General features: G+C 35.8%; 1 protein-coding gene across 1 annotated transcript; it reads right to left on the bottom strand.

Moving 5' to 3' along the window:
* Positions 1 to 8,474: 8,474 nt before the first annotated feature.
* On the bottom strand, positions 8,475 to 10,417 carry LOC125187505 (transcription factor bHLH112-like). The gene is made up of 6 exons (XM_048084105.1): positions 10,078 to 10,417; positions 9,508 to 9,916; positions 9,371 to 9,436; positions 9,218 to 9,283; positions 9,095 to 9,139; positions 8,475 to 8,983 (listed from the first exon to the last, which is right to left on the bottom strand). The coding sequence occupies exons 1-6, from the start codon at positions 10,290 to 10,292 to the stop codon at positions 8,834 to 8,836; spliced, it is 951 nt and encodes a 316-aa protein (XP_047940062.1). The 5' UTR covers positions 10,293 to 10,417; the 3' UTR covers positions 8,475 to 8,833.
* Between the last annotated feature and the right edge of the window lie 11,981 nt (positions 10,418 to 22,398).

The raw sequence follows: 22,398 nt of genomic DNA, 5'->3' as shown, positions 1-22,398 counted from the left end.
GGCCGGCTTCATCGAAAGGTACCCCACGTCGTACGCTAGGGGTGGTCGTTCCGTGGCTTGGACCGGCTTCATCATCATTGGCCCAACTAGTCAGTAGTACGCCTTCGTCTTCGACGATCATGTTGTGCGGGATAATGCAAGCGTACATTATCTGGGAAACGCATCCGATATCCCACAAACGCGTTGGACCCTTAATTGCCGCCCATCGAGACTGGAGCACACCAAATGCGCACTCCACGTCCTTGCGCGCCGACTCCTTTCGTTCCGCAAAGTAGGCCTTTTTTTCATCACTTGTTTGTCTGATCGTCTTCACAAAGACCGGCCACCGAGGGTATATCCCATCCGCCAAGTAGTAGCCCATATCATGCCGGTTGCCGTTGGCCACAAATGAGACGGCTGGACCGACGCCCTAGCACTTCTCGTTGAAGAGGGAAGACGAGTTCGGGACGTTGAGGTCGTTGTTCGACCCGACTACCCCAAAATACGCATGCCAGATCCACAGCCGGTAATCAGCTACGGCCTCGAGGATTATCGTGGGATTCTTTGACTTGTAGCCGGTCGTGTAGGCCCCTTTCCAGCCAGTCGGACAGTTCTTCCACTCCCAATGCATACAGTCTATGATGCCTAACATCCCGGGGAACCCATGCTTCTCCCCGTGCATCGCATCAAATTCCGACAATCTTCGGGAGTAGGGCTTCGAAGGTACTGGCTCACCGAAAACGCTTATCACGCCCCCACAGAAATCCTTCAGACATTCCAGGGCCGTCGACTCACCGATGTGGAGGTACTCATCCCACATGTCTGCCGCGCCTCCGTAGGCCAACTGCCTGATTGCCGCCGTGCACTTTTGAATAGGGGTGTGGCCGGGTCTGCCGGCCGCATCGTGCCTAAAGCGGAAACACAGATATCGACGCTCTAATGCGCCAACGATGCGCATAAACAACTCCTGCGCATTCTAAAACGCCGCCGGAACAAGTTGGCGGGAAACCGCGGGTTCTCACGAAAAGTAGTCGTCGTACAGCCGCTGATGTGCAGCGGCGTGATCCCGATCAATCACTGCTCGGCGGTGGATAACCCATGGAGGGCGAGGTATCGCCTGTTGTTCCACCATACGCATGTACCGCTCCATCTCGCGGTTCATGTAGGCATTCATAGCCTCGTTCATCCTCCGTTCGTACTCCTCGGCATCCCCACCACTACCACCACTACCACCACCGCTACCACCCGCGTTACTCATCGCTCGATGATGCTCTTGTACGAGAAAGTTAGAGAGAGAGAAAACTCGTTAAAACAAGTGGTGCAAATGAAAATGAAACGAAAATCGCGTTTATATAGGTTTTTAAAAAAAAAAAAAAAAAAAACAAAAATCGGCGCTGGCCGATCGGGCCGCCACAATGGCGGCTAGCCGATCGGCCAACCCACACCGGTTCGCTCGCCGATTTCGCGCTGGCCGCCTCCAATGGTTCGGCTAGCCGATCGGCCAGCGCGAAAAATCGGCTAGCCGGTCGCTAGCCCACCATTGAAGATGCTCTTAATTGGAATATTAATGCTATTTTCTGTTTGTAAACCTTTGGTTGCTTTCTTAATTGGACCTATTAATGTCATTACCATACTATTTTAGTACTGCAAGTGGTAACATAGGAAGAATCTTTCAAAACTCCACACCACAAGTTGGCCTGTTAGGTCCTCATCCAAATTTCGGGTTTGCATATTCAGAAACTTGGATTATTATTTATTAACCATAGGTATATAGACATCTAATTAGCAATTATTTTAGGCTCTTTCGATAATCTTATGTGGAGAATATTTCCCACATAGGCGTAAAGGGAGAATTAAGTAATACTCCACTAAATCAAATAAGGTCTATTTGTACCATATGCATTTATTTTCTTTATTGGATTTGTATAGTTTTATTTCTAGATATAAATTTTATTTGTAGAAAAGAACTAAGTCTTAGTACTTTTAATCCTGTGAACATTTGGTTACTGTTTTTATGTGTGGCACAAGGACCGAACTTCAATTCTTCAATCCAAATAAAAGTAAGGATTGGATTTTGTTTTTTTACAAACTAGTATTAACACCCGAACTATGCACGGGACATAAGAGTTTCAAATAATGAATATAAAATATAATAAAAATATAGAAAATAAGAACTGAAAGCAATATGGAGATTTAAAAAACAGAAATGTACTTATCCTGTCTCACTCAAAATGAAGAATTTACTACTCCCCAGTGAATGAAACATTTATGCAATTTAATTTAGTTTATAATCTAAGTGGAGTAAAAACAATAAAATTAATGACAAAAAATAAGATGTGTGACTAATGATCAAAGAGTGTGAATAATTAGAAAAATATGTACAAATAAAGAAAATATGTGTGAGTAAAGATGTTTATTAAAGGTGCTATGCAAGTCATTAATTCAAATAAAAGGTAAATTAATATATAAATTTAATAGCTTAATTTGTAAAAAATTAATTTTAAAAAAATATATGGATATTAAACATATCCACATAAAATATATGAATAATTTAAATCATAAAAATTTAAAACTTCTTTGAGAAGTCAATTTTGTATTATTCAATAATCACATTTTAGTTGACTATTTATTTCGTTCTTTTAATTTCAGACTATAGCATAACTTGATATACATTGCCAAAAACTAAATGAATTTTTTATATTGGAAAGAATAAATTTCTTACTTCCCGCCACATATACATATAAAAAGTAAATTACTACTATCACTTAAAATAGCGATAATATTTTATGCATCTTATTTGTTTTGAATAATGTGACAATTTACACTACTCTTTATATTAAGAAATTATACAAACTTTACAAGTTAGATTTAATTTTAAATATATATAATTTTATCTTATTCCTTAGTTTAATCTATAAACTTAGTAGTATTGTTTAATTAGAGGTGAATTAAAATATAAGAATTAAAAACTTTAATTGAGTAAAAATAGGATGAAAATTGTAAGCATCACATATATGTGTTGTTGTTTAGCTTGTGAATTAGTTCGGAAAAAAAATATTGCAATAAATGATTAAATCTCAATTTTAACCTAAATAAAAGGAAGGCAAACTAAACCCTCTAGCACAATTCCAATTTAGCTCAAATATAAGGCTAATTAATATATAAATTTAATAACTTAATTATAAAAAAAATTAATGGTAGTGCACTATTTAAATGTGTTTTAAAACTTCTCAAGAAGTTACCATTTTATTGTTCTATTATTTGTCCAATTGTTTTTGCCTTAAAAAATTATTTTTGGATAGAAGACACCTTATCTTTCCATTTTCCGTCCAAAAAGGGCATTAAGGTCTTTTCATCAAACTTGCGTTTAGGTGAGGATAGATAGATGGGGTAGTTCTAATGTGAAGTAATTTTTAAAAAGAACATAATTTCAAGTTTAAAAAAAATCCTGAATACTTAAATTTATTTATCCATAAATGAAGGACCAAGTGAAGGTGAAGTTTCAAATCAATCAGCTTCTTGAAATCCAATAGTTGTTTCGAATTGATGTCTGTTATATGATACTGGGCTTTAGGTTTCTTTGGTTTCTGGCCCATATCAGCGTTATGTAAAAGGACATAATGATATTGATAATAATACTATAAAGTGATTGCGTATAGAAAAGGCATGAGTTGATTGGTATACTGGGGAGGCCCATGAGTGATTTGACCAGAAAAGCTCTATTAATTGTATTGTATGAATGCTTTTCCAGTTCCATTCATTGCCAATAATGTCTCTCTTAATTCTTGCCGCAACATAGACATTAATTTTGGTTGGGACACATTGTACGAATTAGTTTGTTGATTCCCTTTATTTGATTAATTCTGACCGTTAATGAGTTACCTGCTTAAAGCCCAATATCTAATTAATTTAAACACATTTGATGGATATATAACTGCACTCAATAGAATCAGAATTTATGCCTACGCTAATAAAGAACATAAAGATGGCCATCAGTAAGACCTAAGATTTACATAGTAAGTTGGGTATGATTAAGAAGGACAAAGATGGAGAAAACAAATTCATCGCTTCCGATTAATCGAGTGCTAACAATTCATTCTAAAATTAATTTAAAAAAATGCGAAAACCGGCATATTTTAAAAAGTTAAAGTAAAGGAGAAAAATGAAGCATTCCGCAAGGATTGTGTACTGCACATGGAGAAACAATAAGTTAAGGGGTAATTGTTCGTCGGGGGTCGGCCCACCCCTGGATCCGCCACTGCCCAATGACATCCGAATCAAAATTAAATGTACTACATTTATTTAGACATATTCAGGCTGAATTTACTTATTAATCAGATAATGATATACTCTGCCATTTCTTTATTTTCTAATATTGTTTTAGCATTTAACATAAGTTTATTGACTATCATGTGGAAAGAATCTCATTTCACGTGGTTTGCTAGAAAGAGTTTGAAGATTAAAAAACAACATATTCGCGTGAAAATTTACCAATTAAGAAAATAGGAGTGTACTAATGTAATTAATGATTAATCGCGAAGTTACTATTCCAAATATCATGGTATATTTGTCTCCATTGGTTACACATTTAGAGCTGGTAATCAAAATCAAGTAACCCTAGCTAGGTACAAATTAATCAAGACTCATGTAAAATTCACACTGAGCAAACTTCACAAAGAAGTGAAATAATGTTGTATGATTACCCAAAACAACCGAGGCAGTAATCAAGTAAAGTCTTGCATGCCTTGTTTTCTTTTATTTCTGCTTCACAATGACGCCTCATTAATACTTTCACTTTCTAATATGCTTTCCTTTTCTTCTCTTCTGCATCTTAAAGTGAAACATGCCCTTATTCGAGCTGAAAATCTCCCAATAAGACTGAGAATTCAATTCTTTTGAGCCAAAATAGTAAGCTTATTTGTGATGCTTCTTGGGATGGTATAAATATAATGGGTGTCAATCCATGACCTATCATATTTAAGTCGAGCACTAAAGTGATTAGAAAGCACATGCCACAGATACCATCAACTAAAGTTTGGCACCGTCAAAGTTTTATACCTTTTGAATGATTGTTTCAAAGCTAAGTCTCATTCACAAAAAATAAAAATAAAAAAATTAAATTAAAGATTGATTAATTGCTTGATATCGTTGTTTCTTTAATTAGAGTCGTCAAATTTAACTAGGAGCAACTTTTTCATGTGTAGGGGCGATTCCCAAAATTAAGAAGCATCACGTTCTTGTGCATTTTGATTGGGCGAAGGCAAAGCTCTGATATTTTTTTTCTGATTAATTACATGCAGTATAAAATGACAAAGTAGTACGACTACTAAGCTGCACTTTTAAGAATAAACATTGATTCCTCCACTAGATTAGAATCGGCGTATGATTAGTTTACAATTTAATTAACTGTCACATAAAATAATTAAGCATATGTAACTTATTTTCAGAGCTAGGAGAACATTTGAATAAACAACTAAAATAGAATGAAACTGATGGCGTAGATTAGGAAATATTCTTTTCGGATAAAAAGGAAGTAATCAAAGGCGGATAATTTGACCCTCACATTTTCATTTATTCTTGCTTTCATCCATGGATATATTTCTTCTTCTTTTTTGGTCTGCGCGACTGAAATTCATACACGTGCTCTTAGCGCTGATATGCTATCTGAAGATATTCAACTTTTATGTTTATTTATTTCCTGTGTATAAGAGTTCATTAAAAGTATTTTCGAAAACCATTTTGCATACATTACTTATCTTTTTCGTTTGAGTGAATTTCAAAAATGGTCCTTGAACTATGGGTTTATCTCGTCCATAGTTCCTGGACTTTAAAAATATCGCCAGTAGTCCCTGGATTAAGGGTTTATCTCGAAATTGATCATTTTGGCTTTTTTTAGTACGAAAATACCCTTTGATATTATTTTGGGGGGTTTGGGCAATTTGGTCGTTTTACACATTTAACATTTTAAATTTGATATTATCTCAGTTATGTACTAACTTTGATATTATTTCAAAATTATCATTCTTCTTCCATTTTGTTACCCTTCACTGAATTTGTTTTTTCTATTTCAATATTAGATTTGATTTTATAAAATTAAATTTAATATTTAGATCTTTAAATATTAATAAATTTTTTTAATTTTTATTATTTAATATAATATTCAATTGAATTGAAGAAGTACAGAAAAAATAATATTAATCATGATGGAAAAATAAGATTTATTCTATTTAGCCTCCGTTCGGTTGTTATAATTGCTTGTGATTAAATATTATGAAGTTGACTAAAAATTTGATCCTACTAAAAATTTTATATAGGAGTATTTTTGTTGAATTTTTCTAATAAATTTTGATTGTTTTCAAATTAATAAACGAAAATTATATTAGTCTTACATTAGATGCATATTTATTTCAGAATAAATTGTGTTATATATTCTATTTATGATTAAAGCTATTAAATATTGATTAAAACTAAGGCGTTGTCATACCTTATTGATTACATAGTACTATACACTATCAAATATTGATTATAACTATTTTTTTTGCTATTTAATAATTTTTATAATTAAAAAAATTTATTGATATTTAAAAATTAAAATTTAAAATTTTATAAAATTAAATCTAATATTGAAATAAAGAAACAAAGTGAAGGATGACAAAAGGGAAAAAGGATGATAAATTTGAAATAATATCAAAGTTAGTACATAACTGAAATAATATCAGATTTAAAATGTTAAAAGTGTAAAACGACCAAATTGCTCAAACCCCCAAAATAATATCAAAGGGTATTTTCGTACCAAAAAAAGCCAAAAGGACCAATTTCGAGATAAACCCTTAGTCCAGGGACTACTGGCGATATTTTTAAAGTCCAGGGACTATGAGCGAGATAAACCTATAGTCCAGGGACCATTTTTGAAGTTCACTCTTTTCGTTTTCTTTTTCTTCTTCCTTTCATATTTTGTTCATTTTCTGTCCCTCTTATTTTATCAATTTATCTCTAAAAAATGTGTTATCCACAAGTGAAACTATTTTCATGTATGAAAGGAGTGTAATTCACAATATCTTTTTAAAAACATAAGAAGATAAATATATAAAGAATATGGAATTTAAACATATATTCTGTGCGAAATAGATACTTTAGGGATAACACAAATTTTATTGCGAAATTGGTTAAGTGAAAAAGAAAAAGAAAGAAATAAGTGATTGGACTATTGTTAGGGTATATAATGTAATTCACCTTCTAAGTGAAATTTTTTGCTAAAAACAAAAGTGGACTAATTTTCTAGGACAAATCAAAATGACAAAATGAGATTATTGTTTTGTGACGAACGAAGTATAATACTTTCTTCTTCCACGAAAAATATTCTGATTTTTTTTATTTAGGTCGTCCACCAAAACTAGTCTTTATCTACTTTTTTCTTTATCTTTCTCTTAATTTTAATTTTTAGAGGGAACATCTTTTTAGGTCCACGAACTTTGCTAAAGTATCATTTTAGGTCCGTGAACTTTGAAAATATCATTTTAGGTCCGTCAACTACAAGTTAATATTATTTGAGGTATTTTGAACTTTTTCTGGACGAAAATGCCCTTAAGGCCTTCAAAGGGCAATTTGGACAATTCTTTAGCCACTCATCTTACGTCAGAGACCTAGAGTCCAACAATTTTTAAAGTCAAAATTTTATATTTAAATTCAATTTGGATGGTAACTGATCTCCATTCTGAAATTCTTATAATTAAACTAAATATAATTCACAAATCACCTATAGTAAGTTCTTAAAATGCAGTTAAGATTGAAAAAATAAAATAAAGTATCAAGTCCCAATTCACTATTCCTAAATAATTGGTCATCTAATAATTGAAAAATGAACACATTTTTTTACGCAAATTTTAATTATATTTAAATTCAATTTGGATGGTAATTGAATTAAATAGTAGTAGTAAAAAAAATTGTGGACTCTAGGTCTTTGACGCAAGATGAGTGGCGAAAGAATTGCCCAAATTGCCTTTGAAGGCCTTAAGGGCATTTTCGTCTGGAAAAAAAATTCAAAATACCTTAAATGATATTAATTTGTAGTTGATGGACCTAAAATAATATTTTCAAAGTTCACAAATCTAAAATGATACTTTGGCAAAGTTCGTGAACCTAAAAAGATGTTCTCTCTAATTTTTATTAAATCTCATATTATTCATAATCAAAATTATTATTTGTGCACTAGTACGAAAACATGATACTCCAACTTATAATGGCCATTGGGATTGTAGGTATAGTTTGAGGCTGCCCCATCGATGTAGGGAAAAACCAAAAGGCGTGTACGTTGGGATGATATATATCTAACGCCCTTTACAGCCTCCACTAACAAAATTATATAATTAATTACAAAGTCTATGCTTGTCAACTCAATACATAAATTAGTCTCTATATTCTCTTCTTTCAGCAGTGTGAACTTTTACATAAACTAATAGCTGGTGGAATGATGCCCAACATAAAACAAAGAAACAAGATGAGAACCTCTAATTAACAATTAATTAAGCTGCTAAATACAGCTCAAACCGATAATGCACATCTCCTAAAGTAGAGTAAAGCTAAATTTAGCATCAGTTCCAGTCCCTTTTCCTTAACATCCTCTTGATGATTACAATTTTATGAAATGCTACATCAATTAGTTCTACTATGCTTTCATATTTGCTGTCTTCTTTTTTTCCAAGATGTGGCCCAGCATGCGCTGTCTTCCTTCAACAATCACTTCGTTTTTTTCCCTTTCCCTTTTTTCTTGCTTTTCTTCAATACATGCGGCCTCCATTCTTGTCGCATCCATTATTGTTTCTTTTTTGTTGTGTGTGTGTAAATTGCACGATATCTATGTGAAGCTTCCGGCAAATGAAGGTGTCCAGAAATCTGAGGTGGCCTCGGCTGCAACGGGGAAGGTGCTCGATATAGGGACGAGGCACAATCCTTGAGTTTTGAGGCCCTTTGTTACCCCTTCTTCATCCTTGCTTTTCTCTCCTGCCTGCGTTCAAATATGGACTACATTCTTCACTAAAACCAAACCATGATATGACAAAAAAGTTTGGCACTAACTAATTATTTTACACGAGATAATCGAATTAATTAGTCGTACCTGCAGCGGTGGCGATCCATATTTCAAGTATGGCGTGCTTAATGACTGAAATTAAATCACGGAAACATAATTAATTCTGATAGTAATTTTTTAATGAAAAATTAAATCACTAGTGAAACATACATTGACTTGATCATGGAGAAACTTGATGTACTCGATAGCTTCGTGGAGCACGGATGCAGTGTCAGTCTGAAAGTTCAATTGATCACAAACCTTAGGATTCATGAACTGATTTTTTATTTAAAAAAAAAAAAACAAATTTATTTAAAAATTGACCTTTCCGAAAGGTGAAACCAACTGCTGTAGGGCGGTGATTCTGTCCCCAAGTTTTTCTTTCCGGACCTGTTGATGGAGAAAGCAAAAAGCTATCATCATTTTCTTTGCATATATGAAACAGAAACAAATTTACATACCTTGAAGGTTGGCAAGGGGGACGGAGTTTCGATTCGTGGACGTTTAAACGTGGGTTGTTCATGAAACGTTTTGTGTATGTGTGTTGCCTTAGCAGTGATGCTGTGATTGTGAGGCGATGGAAAGAAGTGAGATGTAGGCGGACGAACATTACTCAACGCTGATGGATTAATCCATAAGCTATTATCAGCAGTGGGAGATGGAGAGGGTTTAGGCATGAATCCGTTTGAGTTCATCTGAATCTGATCATCTAATAAAGATGGATAGGGTTGAGAATCCGCGTCGAACAGAGTCTGCAACAAGGAACTCTGCTTCATCGATGATTCTTCTTCACTAAAATTCATTTGATCGGCCCTATAATTCATGCTTGAATCCACCAGGAAGTTGGAATGATTGTCCTCTGATCTTCCGCTGCAACACGACAAGTAGAAATATTTATGAGTTGGAAACTAGTCGAAAAACATTCATCTGTTAGGGTTAGTTCTCCATTATTAGTGGGACAACATTACACCTTCTTGTTCGTGAATAATTTGCAACTTTTCTAAAAGAAAAAAACATAAAATATTGCTCACGGCAAAGGCTGATTCCAGGCATCCAATTTGGGGTGGTGGTGATGAACATCTTGTATAAGAAGGGTGCTGCTTCCGTCGGATTCATCGCTTGAACGTACACTTCTGGTCTCGGTCGGCCAGCCCAAACTCCCGATGTCGTTGGACGCCAACGAGCATGGCGATGAACTGAAGAGATTCCGCGGCGAATTCCACCAGCTTATCAACTCTTCTGCCATGATTTTATCAACTTTTATTTGCCTTTTTCCTTTCAAATTTGGTCTTCCTTCTCTTGTCAAATTTGAGATGTGAAGTGATTTGTATTGTATATTGCTCTCTCTATATATATATGTGTGACAAAATGTTGTAGGTACGGAAGGGGGTGGAATTTGGTCCCGACACTTAAATCTTATTAGACCAGACATATTAATTAAGGAGGAAATATATTCGTAGTGGTTGATTCTGAGATTATAAAAGGGGTACTAATTAATTATTGAGAGATTCGCGCGGGTAGAATTCTTTGGCTGAATTTGGTATTTAGGAAGTGATGTATTATTCACTTTTATTGTTTTAAATTAGGTGCTGTAGCATTAAAAACTCCAAGTTGCTCATGTGTATTAAAAAAGGAATATGGTGTGAGGGCTATTTTTTTTTATCTGGCTTTCCATGCCATTGTTAGGACTTAGGACGAATAACGTACCTTTCTTCTGGTAGTTAGAATCAACATCCTTTGTTTAAGTATTTTAATTTTAAATATTTGTTGTTTAAACTGTGTGCATGTAAATGTGGCTGAAAAAGTATACTTTACTAAATATTCGAGTTAAATAATTCAGATAATAAAATTAAAGACTTGTTTGACATTTTCATTTTCCTAATAGATTTTGGGACAAGATATTTTGTGAGGTGAACCGGACTTTTAGGACCATGAGACCATTTCGCCTTCAATATATATTTTCAGTATTAAAAAAAAAAAACACATTTAATTTGTATGGATTCCCTAGCGTGTATTTTGAGTCAAAACTAATTTTGCATAAAAGAAAACGTTGATGGGGGCTAGCGGACGGGAGCTCACTAGTTGGAGTGAAGGGCGGCGTGACATCTAACCACCACGCACCCCTCACTCCTCAGCTAATGGTAACGCGGCATGAAGTCGACTCGCAAGATGCAATTAGGTTTTTTTTATCGTCGTTATATTTAACAAAAAATTAAAAATTTTAAATAAAAATATCTTCCAACTTTACTCGAAACTGATATATAGCATATTAATTAATTAAATTGGTCGTATATATTTTTTAATAATTTGTACTCCATCAGTCAATGTATTATTGCATGATCAACTAATTAATAACTACTACTCCCTCCGTACCATAGTAGTGGGGACAAATATTTCCGGCACGAAGATCAAGAAAATAATGTATAATATATCAAATAAAAAGATATTCCCTCTGTCCACCATTAAATGTCCATTTTTTCCTTTTTCGTCCGTCCGCCAATAAATGTCTCATTTCACTTTTATAATATTTAGTAAGTGGACCCTACATTCTACTAACTTATTTCACTAATATTTTATTATAAAACCAATGTATAAAAGTAGGTCCCACATTCCACTATTATTTTTACCCATTTTACTACATAAAGTCAAACAATTTCTTAAAACTCGTGCCGGTCAAATATGAGACATTTAATCACGGACGGAGTGAGTAATAAAGTAAGAGAAAGGAAAAAGTAGAGAAAATAAAATAAGAGAGTGAGAAGAATGTGTTTACTTTTACTAAAAAGGGAAACACTCCACTTCTATAGTACTTATCGAAAAGGCAAAATGACTCCACTACTATAAAATTGATGGAGTACTATATATATTTGTATAGTAATTTTAATTTTGTGTCATGTAATTGTGTATTGTACCGTGGAAAAATCTAGGTTAGACCTGGCATATCAAAGTTTGGATACATAAACACAAATTCATTCCTTTTTCACAAATAATTCCATACAAAATCCGTCAAAACCTCTTTCCCTTTCGATGAATTCCAAAAATGAAGAGATCACGAAACATGATGCATTTTCTTAAAAAAAAAGTTGTAGGATGAATTTATTGAGACAATTGACCCTTCCAGAAGCAGGTTTAATATTTTAGTTAGTAGTTATTTGCTTACTATACAACATTCTAGTGCAAATGTGGAATTTCAGCATACTGCAGTGTGAAATGAAATGTTGACCCGGTTGCTCTGGTCATTGCTTATGACTTCAAAGTGTGGTTGAAAAATGTTTAAATAATGACATCTAGAACATAAATTTATTTAGTGTAGCTAGCCGGCTAGCCCTCCACCAAAGAAATGCAGATTTAACTACACTAGTCAACTCACACACGACTCAATAAAAATCCTACCATACGTTTTATATCAAGAAGGGTGGAACATTATAACGAAATGAAACAAAGAATAGTTGAAATAATATTAGTAGATAATAGAATTAATATCTATATGTTCTGTTCCTAAATAAAATAGTATCTTATAAAGTTACGGTAATTCAGAATTGATTTATGAGATTATTTTAATTAGAAAGATGGTTATGACTAATTATCACATGATTATCTATTTAGGATAAAGTTATGAGATTCAATCTCACGACACAATACATATTTAATCCTGAGATATAATCTTACAAATCGAACAACCCCTAAATCTATAATGTAGAGATAAAATTAGAAATTTATATTAACAGGGAAAAATTATTGACAAACTCGTATTTTAGTGTCATGACTGGTATGTTGATATGTTTAATTGTTGAGTTTTTGTGCTCAAAATGGTTATTTCCAGCCAATTACTACTACCTCCGTCCCCCAAAGCTTGACACGGTTTGACCCGACACGGGTTGTAAGAAATGTAATGGAAAGTGTATTGAAAAAGTTGGTGGGATGTAGGTCCTACTTTTAAAGTATTAGTTTTATAATAAATGTGGGTAGGAATGGGTTAGTGGAATATGAGGTCCACTACCAAAAATGGAAAAAGTGAAGTGTGTCAAGTTTTCGGGGACGGACCGAAATGGTAAACTGTGTCAAGCTTTGGTGGACGGAGGTAGTATATGTTTTGGAGTTCACGTGTTTGTTGAGTGTTTTAGGCAAAAACAGGCTAAATTAGGCGAAAAAGGCCTCCACCCGACCGGGTGAGGTATTGTGCAAAAATACCACCCGGCCGGGTGGCACATAGAAGCAGTGGAGAGGTCAGAGAGTTCGGAAGAAGACGCACCCGGCCGGGTGATTTTCCAGTACAACAATTGTACCCGGCCAGGTGGTGCAATTAAGCCTGCGAGACTCCAGAGAATACCGAAGATTTCCCACCCGGCCGGGCGATTTTCATGTACAACAGTTCCACACGAGCGGGTACGTATTTCTGGCGATTTCTTATTGGAAACGCGATTTTTGGAAGAGGGGAATAAGAAAGAAGAGCTAGGGCAACTCTACTCATTCTCTACCGCCGTAAAACACACACCTACTCTCTCTCAAGCACTCTTGGAAGAAGATTGAAGATTCAAGCTTCAATTCCAACGCCAATTGTACTCCGTATCATGTTTTCCATTGTTTTCCTTAGTTTAGACTTGTTTTCTTCCATGAATATGAGTAGAGGTGGCCAGAGAACTGACGGTTACGGTTCGGAACCGCCGGTTTCGGTTTTGGAAATTATCGAACCGGAACCGAACCGCGAGGGTGTTTCGCGGTTACGGTTCCGGTTCCAAAACCGCCGGTTTTGGTTTAGGTTCAGAACCGGCGGTTTTTCGGTGGTTTTTTTACGGTTCTGAACCGTCGGTTTTTTGTGGTTCCGGCTTGGTTTCATGGTTTTCTAGCGGTTTTTCGCAGTTCCAGTTTGGAACCGCCTGGAACCGGCGGTTCCAGCACGGTTTCTGTTCGAAAATTTTTGAACCTGAACCGAACCACGGTTCAAAAATCGACGGTTTCGGTTCGGGTAAATTCTCACGGTTCCGGTTTGAATCGCCGGTTCAATAAACCTTGGGAAGGTCTAAATATGAGTAGCTAAACTTCTTTTATGTAGAATTCTTGGTGAAAATGCATTGATTCATAGTTTTAATCCAATTGACTTCATTTTTATCTAGCTCTTGTAATTGTTTAGTTTATTCATGTGCTTTTTCCTGTCAATTGCTTGATCACCAATTGGTAGTGTTAGGGTTTCTTAGAGTAATCGGGAGGTGAAATAATTATTCTTGAAATAGGAATAATTCACATGCTTTCCTCCGACCCGGCGCCCCCTTTCACCCGTTTCTATCACTCTCTTTTCGATATTTCTCCACAAACACACACCAAATTCACACTCAATTCACACACCCATCTCATTTTCACCCCACCCATCACTTATTCTTGTGTTTTGGAGGAAGTTTACCATTTGAATTGTGGGTTTTGCTTGAGAATTCAAGGGGAGCACCTAAATTTCAAAATTTCTCTCACTCTAAGCAACAAAGGTATGTTCTTCACCTCTAATCCTCTCTATCCATGGATATGATGTGCAATGTGTGATGGGTATGAAGTTTATAGCCTTTACAAGTTGAATTGGTGATAATCTTATGCTTAATTTGTGAAATTGTATGGGTTTTGGTACGAATTTTGCTTGTGGCGAAGTCATTGAGTATGCATTGTTGAAGTTGAGAGATTACATTGTCTTGCTTGAGATGAAGTTTGAGGTTGGGTATGAAATTTTTTGCTATTCTTTGGTTGTGAGGATAATATTGTTGGATTTGTTGATTGAGCATTGACTACATGATGGGGGGTGAAATTGATTATTTTTGTGAGTTTAGGGATTGAGTCTATCTCCCTTCAAGGATTTTGGTGAACAATAGGCATAGGGATTGAGTCTATCTCCCAAAATTGGTTAAATTGTGTTTAACCAAGCTTCATGAAAAAGAGAGAGCTTCTACTTGCAAAATCATTCATAGAGATCAAAAGCTAGACTACTTCACTTGTGGAAGGAGTTGGAGAAGGATTTCAAGAACATGAAGAACGACAAGGATTCAACCTACGGGTTTTATTTGCTTTAGTTTTATGTTCCAATTGTTTTCCCTTCAATCTATGTGTTTAGCTTATTTATCATGTGTAACTAAACTCATAGGATTCTAGGGATTTGTTAGTAATGACTTTGGTTATACAATTCTAATTTTCTATTTAATATCCGTTTTGTTTTTACTTAGTTTCTTCCCTAAGTTAATCTTGATGCTTCATGATTGAGTGACACAATCGTGTATGATTTAGCTTCATAACTATGAGAGAGTTCTAGCGATTTAGATCCACTTAGTAGACGCTACAGTTAGCTTCCCTTAAAACGACACTGTTAATTGAGAGTGAGGACTTTTCAAGGGTCTTAGGAGCTATTTGGAGTTACGTGTTAGGATTGACAACCCTAATCTTGTAATCAACGTTTGCATCGCATGAGCATAAGCTAGGTGACTCGTCCTATCAAAGTAATAACTGTGCTAGGGTATTGTAGTTTGGAATTTATATAACCATAGCTGTGAACGCACATCCCTGGGATTCCCTTATCTCTATCGATTGTCTCTGTGTTTTATTCGCATTTAGTTGTTAATTGCTTTTTATTGTTTTCTGTTTTCAAAGTTTTCCAAAACCTTCTGTTCTTCCAGATAGTAATTGAGTCTTAGTAGAGGATAGACACTTTGTGTTTGCCTTCCCCGTGTTCGATATCCGATACTGACCTTTAGCTATACTATATATACTCTGTATACTTGTAGGTTTATTTAGTGCTAAAAAATAGTGCATCAAGGATGTTAGGAATAGAGCATCTTCCTACATCTTTTTCTGTAACATAAGTTTGGGGGAGTTACTAATATTTCTCTTTCTAGGTACCTACTACTGATGGCCCCGAAAACTCTCAAACCGCAGAAGGTGGGTGTCACACTTCGAAAAGGGGGAAATAGGAAATGGGAGGCCTTGGCAGCACTAGACAGCCTACCGTCCCGATATCCAAATTGGGGCACTCTCAACGGGCTCGGAATTCAGCAATCTTGGGATGTCCTTGTCCAAGCTGGACACCTTGAACATCTGTTCTCCTTGAAGCATGGTCATACAAGGCCCTCACGGTGGAGTTCTTCACCACCCTTACAGTGGAGTCTTCGGGGAAGAACATCAAGTCAATGTCCTTCCGCCTCGTTAACGATGAACACATAATTTCTGTCGCAAAGTTCAATGAACTCTTCCAACTGATGGAAGAAGGTGAGGAACACATTCTCGAGGATCCCCAGCCTGAGGATGATAATTAGGGGTGTCGAAACGGGTACCCGCGGGTACCCGCACTCGATTTTGGCCGAAATTGTTGTCCCGATACCCGCCCCGCACTGTGTCGGGTATTACCCGATACCCGAGTCGGGTATCCCGCACCCGACACTGCGAGTACCCGACCCGACACGACCTTTTTATTTTATTTTTTATTATTATTTGTTATTATTATTTGCATTATCCTCAATTTATTGATAGACATCAAACATAATGTTGGTATTTTGTTGCATTTAAAAACATAGAATTCCATAAATCATTAGATACAGACATCCACAATTTAATGCGTGTGGCGTGTGCTACTGTATAGTATATAATACATATGTGTGTAGGCATATGCTAGTGTATATTATTAATGTACTACATATGCTACTGTATGTATATATGTACTACACTTTAATTACTCTTAATAGAAAAAAAAAGATTTAAAAAAATTATGCTGAAATTTGAGTCACCAGATCATTTAAAACTTATATTAAAATTAAAAATTACAAAATGCTAAACTAAAATCGGGTATTTTTCAGGATTATCGGGTATCCCGAGCGGGTATCGGGTATACCCGATACCCGCAAAACCAAAAATATGATTATCCGATCCCGACCCGTTACCTGTTTTCGTCGGGTAGGGGGTACCCCATACCCGATGAGTATCGGGTCGGGTGTGCGGGTACCCAATACCCGCTACCCGTTTTGACACCCCTAATTATAATAGAAACGAGTTCTGGAGCTTGATCAGTAGCGAAGCGGTGTTTACCCCATCCAGAGCCAAGATTAACACAATCAGAAACCCTGTCCTTCGGTACATGGCAAAGGCCTTGGTCTACTTCCCTTTAGCTCACACAGAAGCAGACAGCATGTCCACAGAAATACTATTTGTATTGTGGGGAATGCTCAAACGAATGAGGATCAACATCGGCCATTATATAATAAAAAACCTGGAGAGGCAGTCAAAGAAACAGGGCGACAAGTTGTGTTGTGGAGGAATTGTAGCGGCTTTGGCCATCAAATATGGATTAAGCTTTGAGGGAAGGACACCAGATACCGGTTCCATGATATTGGATTGGGACACACTTAAGAGGTCCAACATCATTCTGGTTGATAGACGGGGCGCAGGGTACTTCAGAATAGACCCAAACACGTGCATTAGGTTCCCCGACCCACAACTTTTCGTGGTCAGTGGATGGGGCTACAAGACCAATTGGAAGATGGATACTTCAGACCACTTGGAGAAGATCGAGAGTGACCCCCCTCAAGGGGAAGGAGCCGCAGATGCCGTTCCGAATTATGTCAACCCCGACTATCTTCCGCAACCACATATCCCCGAGGAGCCCATACAGATAGAGACTGCTCCAGCAGCTATAAACGAGGATGATGAAGAGCCCGCCATGGAGTATGAAGATGGCCAGGGCAGCCGGGCCAAAAGGAGACGACTACGAGGGAGGTCATCCAAGGACAGTTACTTGGCGGAAATTGCGGCAGGAGTTCAATCACTTCAGGTGAGCCAAGACCAACAGGAGGCCCGGTGGATCCAGGCACAACATTGGAACGCGGACGCCATGGCATGGAGGGCCCAGTGTGACACCCGACTTGACAACTTTGGAACTCGGCTGGATCATTATGGAGAGCAGCTTCAGCAGCTGTAGACTCGTTTCGATACTAGTGATACCGAACGCCAGGCCTTTTACCATGCATTCTACGCGAGGTTCCCGCCGCCGGCCGAATAGAGGTATCTCAACAATCCACTTCTCTTCAAACTTATTCTATCATCTGTCTTGAATAAGTTTGGGGGGGTTCTGACGTGAATTGGTTGCTCCTTTCTCCACTTGCTAATGATGTGTACTTGTGTTCTTGAAACAATTTTTCGTTTTCTTTTTATTGTTTTATTTGGTGTCATTTGGTGTAAGTCCCGCCTGTGGGACTCAAATTCAAATATGGGTGAATGTAAGATAATTGATGCTAAGTAGGGGGTTGATGGCTTATGATGATAATTGTTTTTGTCTTAAAAATTGTGGTTAGAATGGTTAGGGACTTGCGTGATCAATTCATGATTTAATTGCGAGTGAAGTGCTTGTTTGCTTGGTCAATGCTAATCCCGGTGAGATTTGAGCCATACTTTGTTCATGTGTGATTTGATTGGGTACTTGTTTTTGTTTCTAGAACTTGCTCCTCGTCATGTCGAGTCTATATAGTGGATGTGAACTTAAGGGATGAAGTTAGGCATTCTTTGATTATCCTCATACACTTATAAAATCCTTAGTTAGCCTTCGTAGCCAAAAATGTGTTTGATAGTTGAAAAGAAATGTTCTAAACCACTCTCTAAAGTGAAAACCTATAAGAGGGGAGAAAAGCACAATGTTACAAAGGATAGGAAGGGATATGATAAAAAAAATGGAGGTATAAGCTAGACGAAGTCTAGAAGAAAAAAAAAAGAATTTTGTAAATAAATAAAAAGTGTGATGGGTTTTTGAATAAGTGGGTCTTGGAAGTTAGGAGGAAGCTTGATAAAGTCAAGTTATTGAGAATTATTTTGGCGAATGGTTGTTGTGGAGATGTGTGCTTCAATTATATTCTTTAGTCACTATAGCCTAAATTCACTCTACCGTCCAAAGATCCTACATTACAACCCAAATGAAGACCTTTCTGATCTTAGGTTCACTTTCACATCAGAACAGAGGAGACGTTTGACGTTGAGCAAGCCTATGGTAAGCATTACATGTTACTTGATTTGAGTGTTTATATTATCTCTTATACACTTGAGTGAGAAGAAAATTGAAGAGTGAGAAAATCACACTTCCTAAACCTAGTGAGAGCATTGACACCAGGCGATATACGAGACAGTAGCTTCAATTAATGTTTAGTTGATTTTTGTATGTTTCCTACCTTCGAACTTGTTTTGAAAAATTTTCTAAAGCAATACATCAATTCCACCTCTATGCATGAGTTTGTTCTTCATGATTTCTTATTCTTATTTGAGGACAAATAAGAGTCTAAGTTTGGGGGAGTTGACAAACTCGTATTTTAGTGTCGTGATTGGTATGTTGATATGCTTAATTGTTGAATTTTTGTGCTCAAAATGGTTATTTCCAGCCAATTACTATATGTTTTGGAGTTCACGTGTTTGTTGAGTGTTTTAGGCAAAAACAGGCTAAATTAAGCGAAAAAGGCCTCCACTCGACCGGGTGAGGTATTGTGCAAAAATACCACCCGGCCGGGTGGCACTTAGAAGTCACGGAGAGGTCAAAGAGTTCGGAAGAAGACCCACCCGGCCGGGTGATTTTCCAGTACAACAATTGTACCCGGCCGGGTGGCGCAATTAAGCCTGCGAGACTCCAGAGAATACCGAAGATTTCCCACCTGGCCGGGTACGTATTTCTAGCGATTTTCTTATTGGAAACGCGATTTTTGGAAGAGGAGAATAAGAAAGAAGAGCTAGGGCAACTCTACTCATTCTCTACCGCCGTAAAACACACGCCTTCTCTCTCTCAAGCACTCTTGGAAGAAGATTGAAGATTCAAGCTTCAATTCCAACGCCAATTGTACTCCGTATCATGTTTTCCATTGTTTTCTTTAGTTTAGACTTGTTTTCTTCCATGAACATGAGTAGTTAAACTTCTTTTTATGTAGAATTATTGGTGAAGATGCATTGATTCATAGTTTTAATCCAATTGACTTCGTTTTTGTCTAGCTCTTGTAATTGTTTGTTTTATTCCTGTGCTTTTTCCTGTCAATTGCTTGATCACCAATTGGTAGTGTTAGGGTTTCTTAGAGTAATCGGGAGGTGAAATAATTAATCTTGAAATAGGAATAATTCACACCTTTATTCAATAAAACTTGGGAGAGTTGAGATTCTGCGTGGGATCTTTAATCTAATCGATCTTTTGGGAGTTAAGTCTAAGAATTAGAATGGGACTTCAATTGTTACACTTAATCTGCGGATTTATCACATTGGGAAAGGGTTAAATTCATATCTGTGATTGATTCAACAATTCTAGAGACTTCAAATGGTAATTTAATTTCAATTGGGTTAGGCTATGAGTTGTGCATCGGATCCTTGAATTCTGCATATTTCTTCATCTTTGTCTACAACTTGCTTCTTTGTTTTCTTGTTTAAGTGTTTTCTTTTAATCTCTGAATTTATATGCTTTCAGTAGCTGTTAGTTTCAAAACCAAAATTGATCATCTGGATAGTAGTCGAAATTGGTTCGTGGTACTTAGGTTTACACTTAATTGCCTCTGTGGGATACGATATACTCTTGCTTGCTATTTGCTACAATAACCCCGTACACTTGCGGGTATTATTTGGGTAAAATAAAGTCGAGTCAATTATACAACATGAAGAAATTTTAAAAATAAAAAAAGGACGATTAGTGAAAGATAAAAAAAAACCTACAACAAGTTATAATAAATATATAGTACGTAGTACTCCCTCCGTCCCAAAATAAGCGAGTCATTTGTCCTTTTAGCTTAATGCTTCAAAAGTGTAATCACTAAAAACACTCATTTTTTAAGGACATAAAAATTGAGACGCAATTAATTGCGTTGGAAAATTTTAGAAATAACTACTTAGGAAACCAAAAGAACGTCGCTAAACGAAGGAAAATTTAACTTTATCTTTTGTTTTTTTAGGAGGCTTTCATTTGTGTCCTCTAATTTTAATTATACCAATAATAAAGACGTTTTTTTTAAGCGTTGGTGATATATTTAGAAATATAAATTAGCATTTTTAACTAATTGTATTAAAAGTATTGTTAATAGTTTTTATTATTATACTGAATGTATGATAAAAAAAATAGTTTTTAAAATAAAAAAGTGGACTAATTTATGGGATGTAACGAAATAGTAAAAGAATGAAAATTTTAGGAAGAGGGAGTGTTATAAAAATGATGGGAATGAAAATTTTAGGAAGAGGGAGTGTTATTAACGTTGAATTGACATCATATTGAGGATTAGGAATTTGACATGAGCCAAGTGGAATGGAATAAGAATTGGAAATGTGAAGGTTGTCGCAGAATTGACTCCAGTCAACCATCATTTCTCAACTGCAATAACGCAATAAGTAACACTATTATCTAGTATTATTCAAATAAAAATACTATTTTTTTCTATCTCCTATTAATTGTCATCAATTTCCTTATACGCCTGTCCCAATTTACGACATCCTTACATTTTACTACTTGATAATGAAATGTTACTACTTGATAATGAATTTTACATTTCACTAATTCATTTCATTCATATGTATAAAATTAATTTATAAAGTATGATTTATATTCTGCCAAATTTTTTCACTCAATTTCTGTTTTATTTCTGAAAATTCGTGTCAAGTCAACCGGTCTTAATTAATGAGGACATATGGGACAGAATAGTATATCCCCTTAAATTCCAAATACTTGTACATTGAATGAGTTGTGTTTCAGAGTTCTACTATACAAATCTCGTATCAAAGATTTTGATATATTCAAGTTCAATTCACTGAGATTATAGCTAAACTCGGTATTTGTTATCCTCCACGGACCTACAAAGTTTGTCTCATTTTACCATTTTCGTCCTTTCTACAAAGTTTGTCACACTTGGAATTTTATCAAAAATAGACATTAAATACATCCACCAATCTCCTCAATATGAGACCCTTATTCCACTACACACCTTCATTTAATACAAAGTTAAATAATTTCTTAAAACTAGTATCGGGTCAAAGTGGGACAAACTTTGTGAAACTGAGGGAGTATTTGTTTTTTGGTGCGTGTGTGAGAGGGTTGGGTGTGTGTGGTTGCCATTTGGCAAGGCTAAATAGCTTTTATTGAGGAAAAATGAAATAAATAGAAAAAAGAGATAGATATGGTGTATTCTCTTCGCTAGTAAATTTATCACTAGAAAATAAAGGAATAACGTTTTCTTTGAATTTGTATTTTGTTTCCAAATTATATATTTATATGTAAAAAAATTCCCATTTAATTTACCTCTATCGGGAAAAATATTATCATTAGTTGTGTGTGCATTAAAGTGAAAAAGAGAAACAAGAAAATGTGAATTTTTTGTTTATAGACGAGGATGGGA

This window comes from Salvia hispanica, chromosome 5, assembly GCF_023119035.1.
Source record: "Salvia hispanica cultivar TCC Black 2014 chromosome 5, UniMelb_Shisp_WGS_1.0, whole genome shotgun sequence".
NCBI lineage: Eukaryota > Viridiplantae > Streptophyta > Magnoliopsida > Lamiales > Lamiaceae > Salvia > Salvia hispanica.
This window is presented reverse-complemented; position numbering and strand designations above follow the sequence as displayed.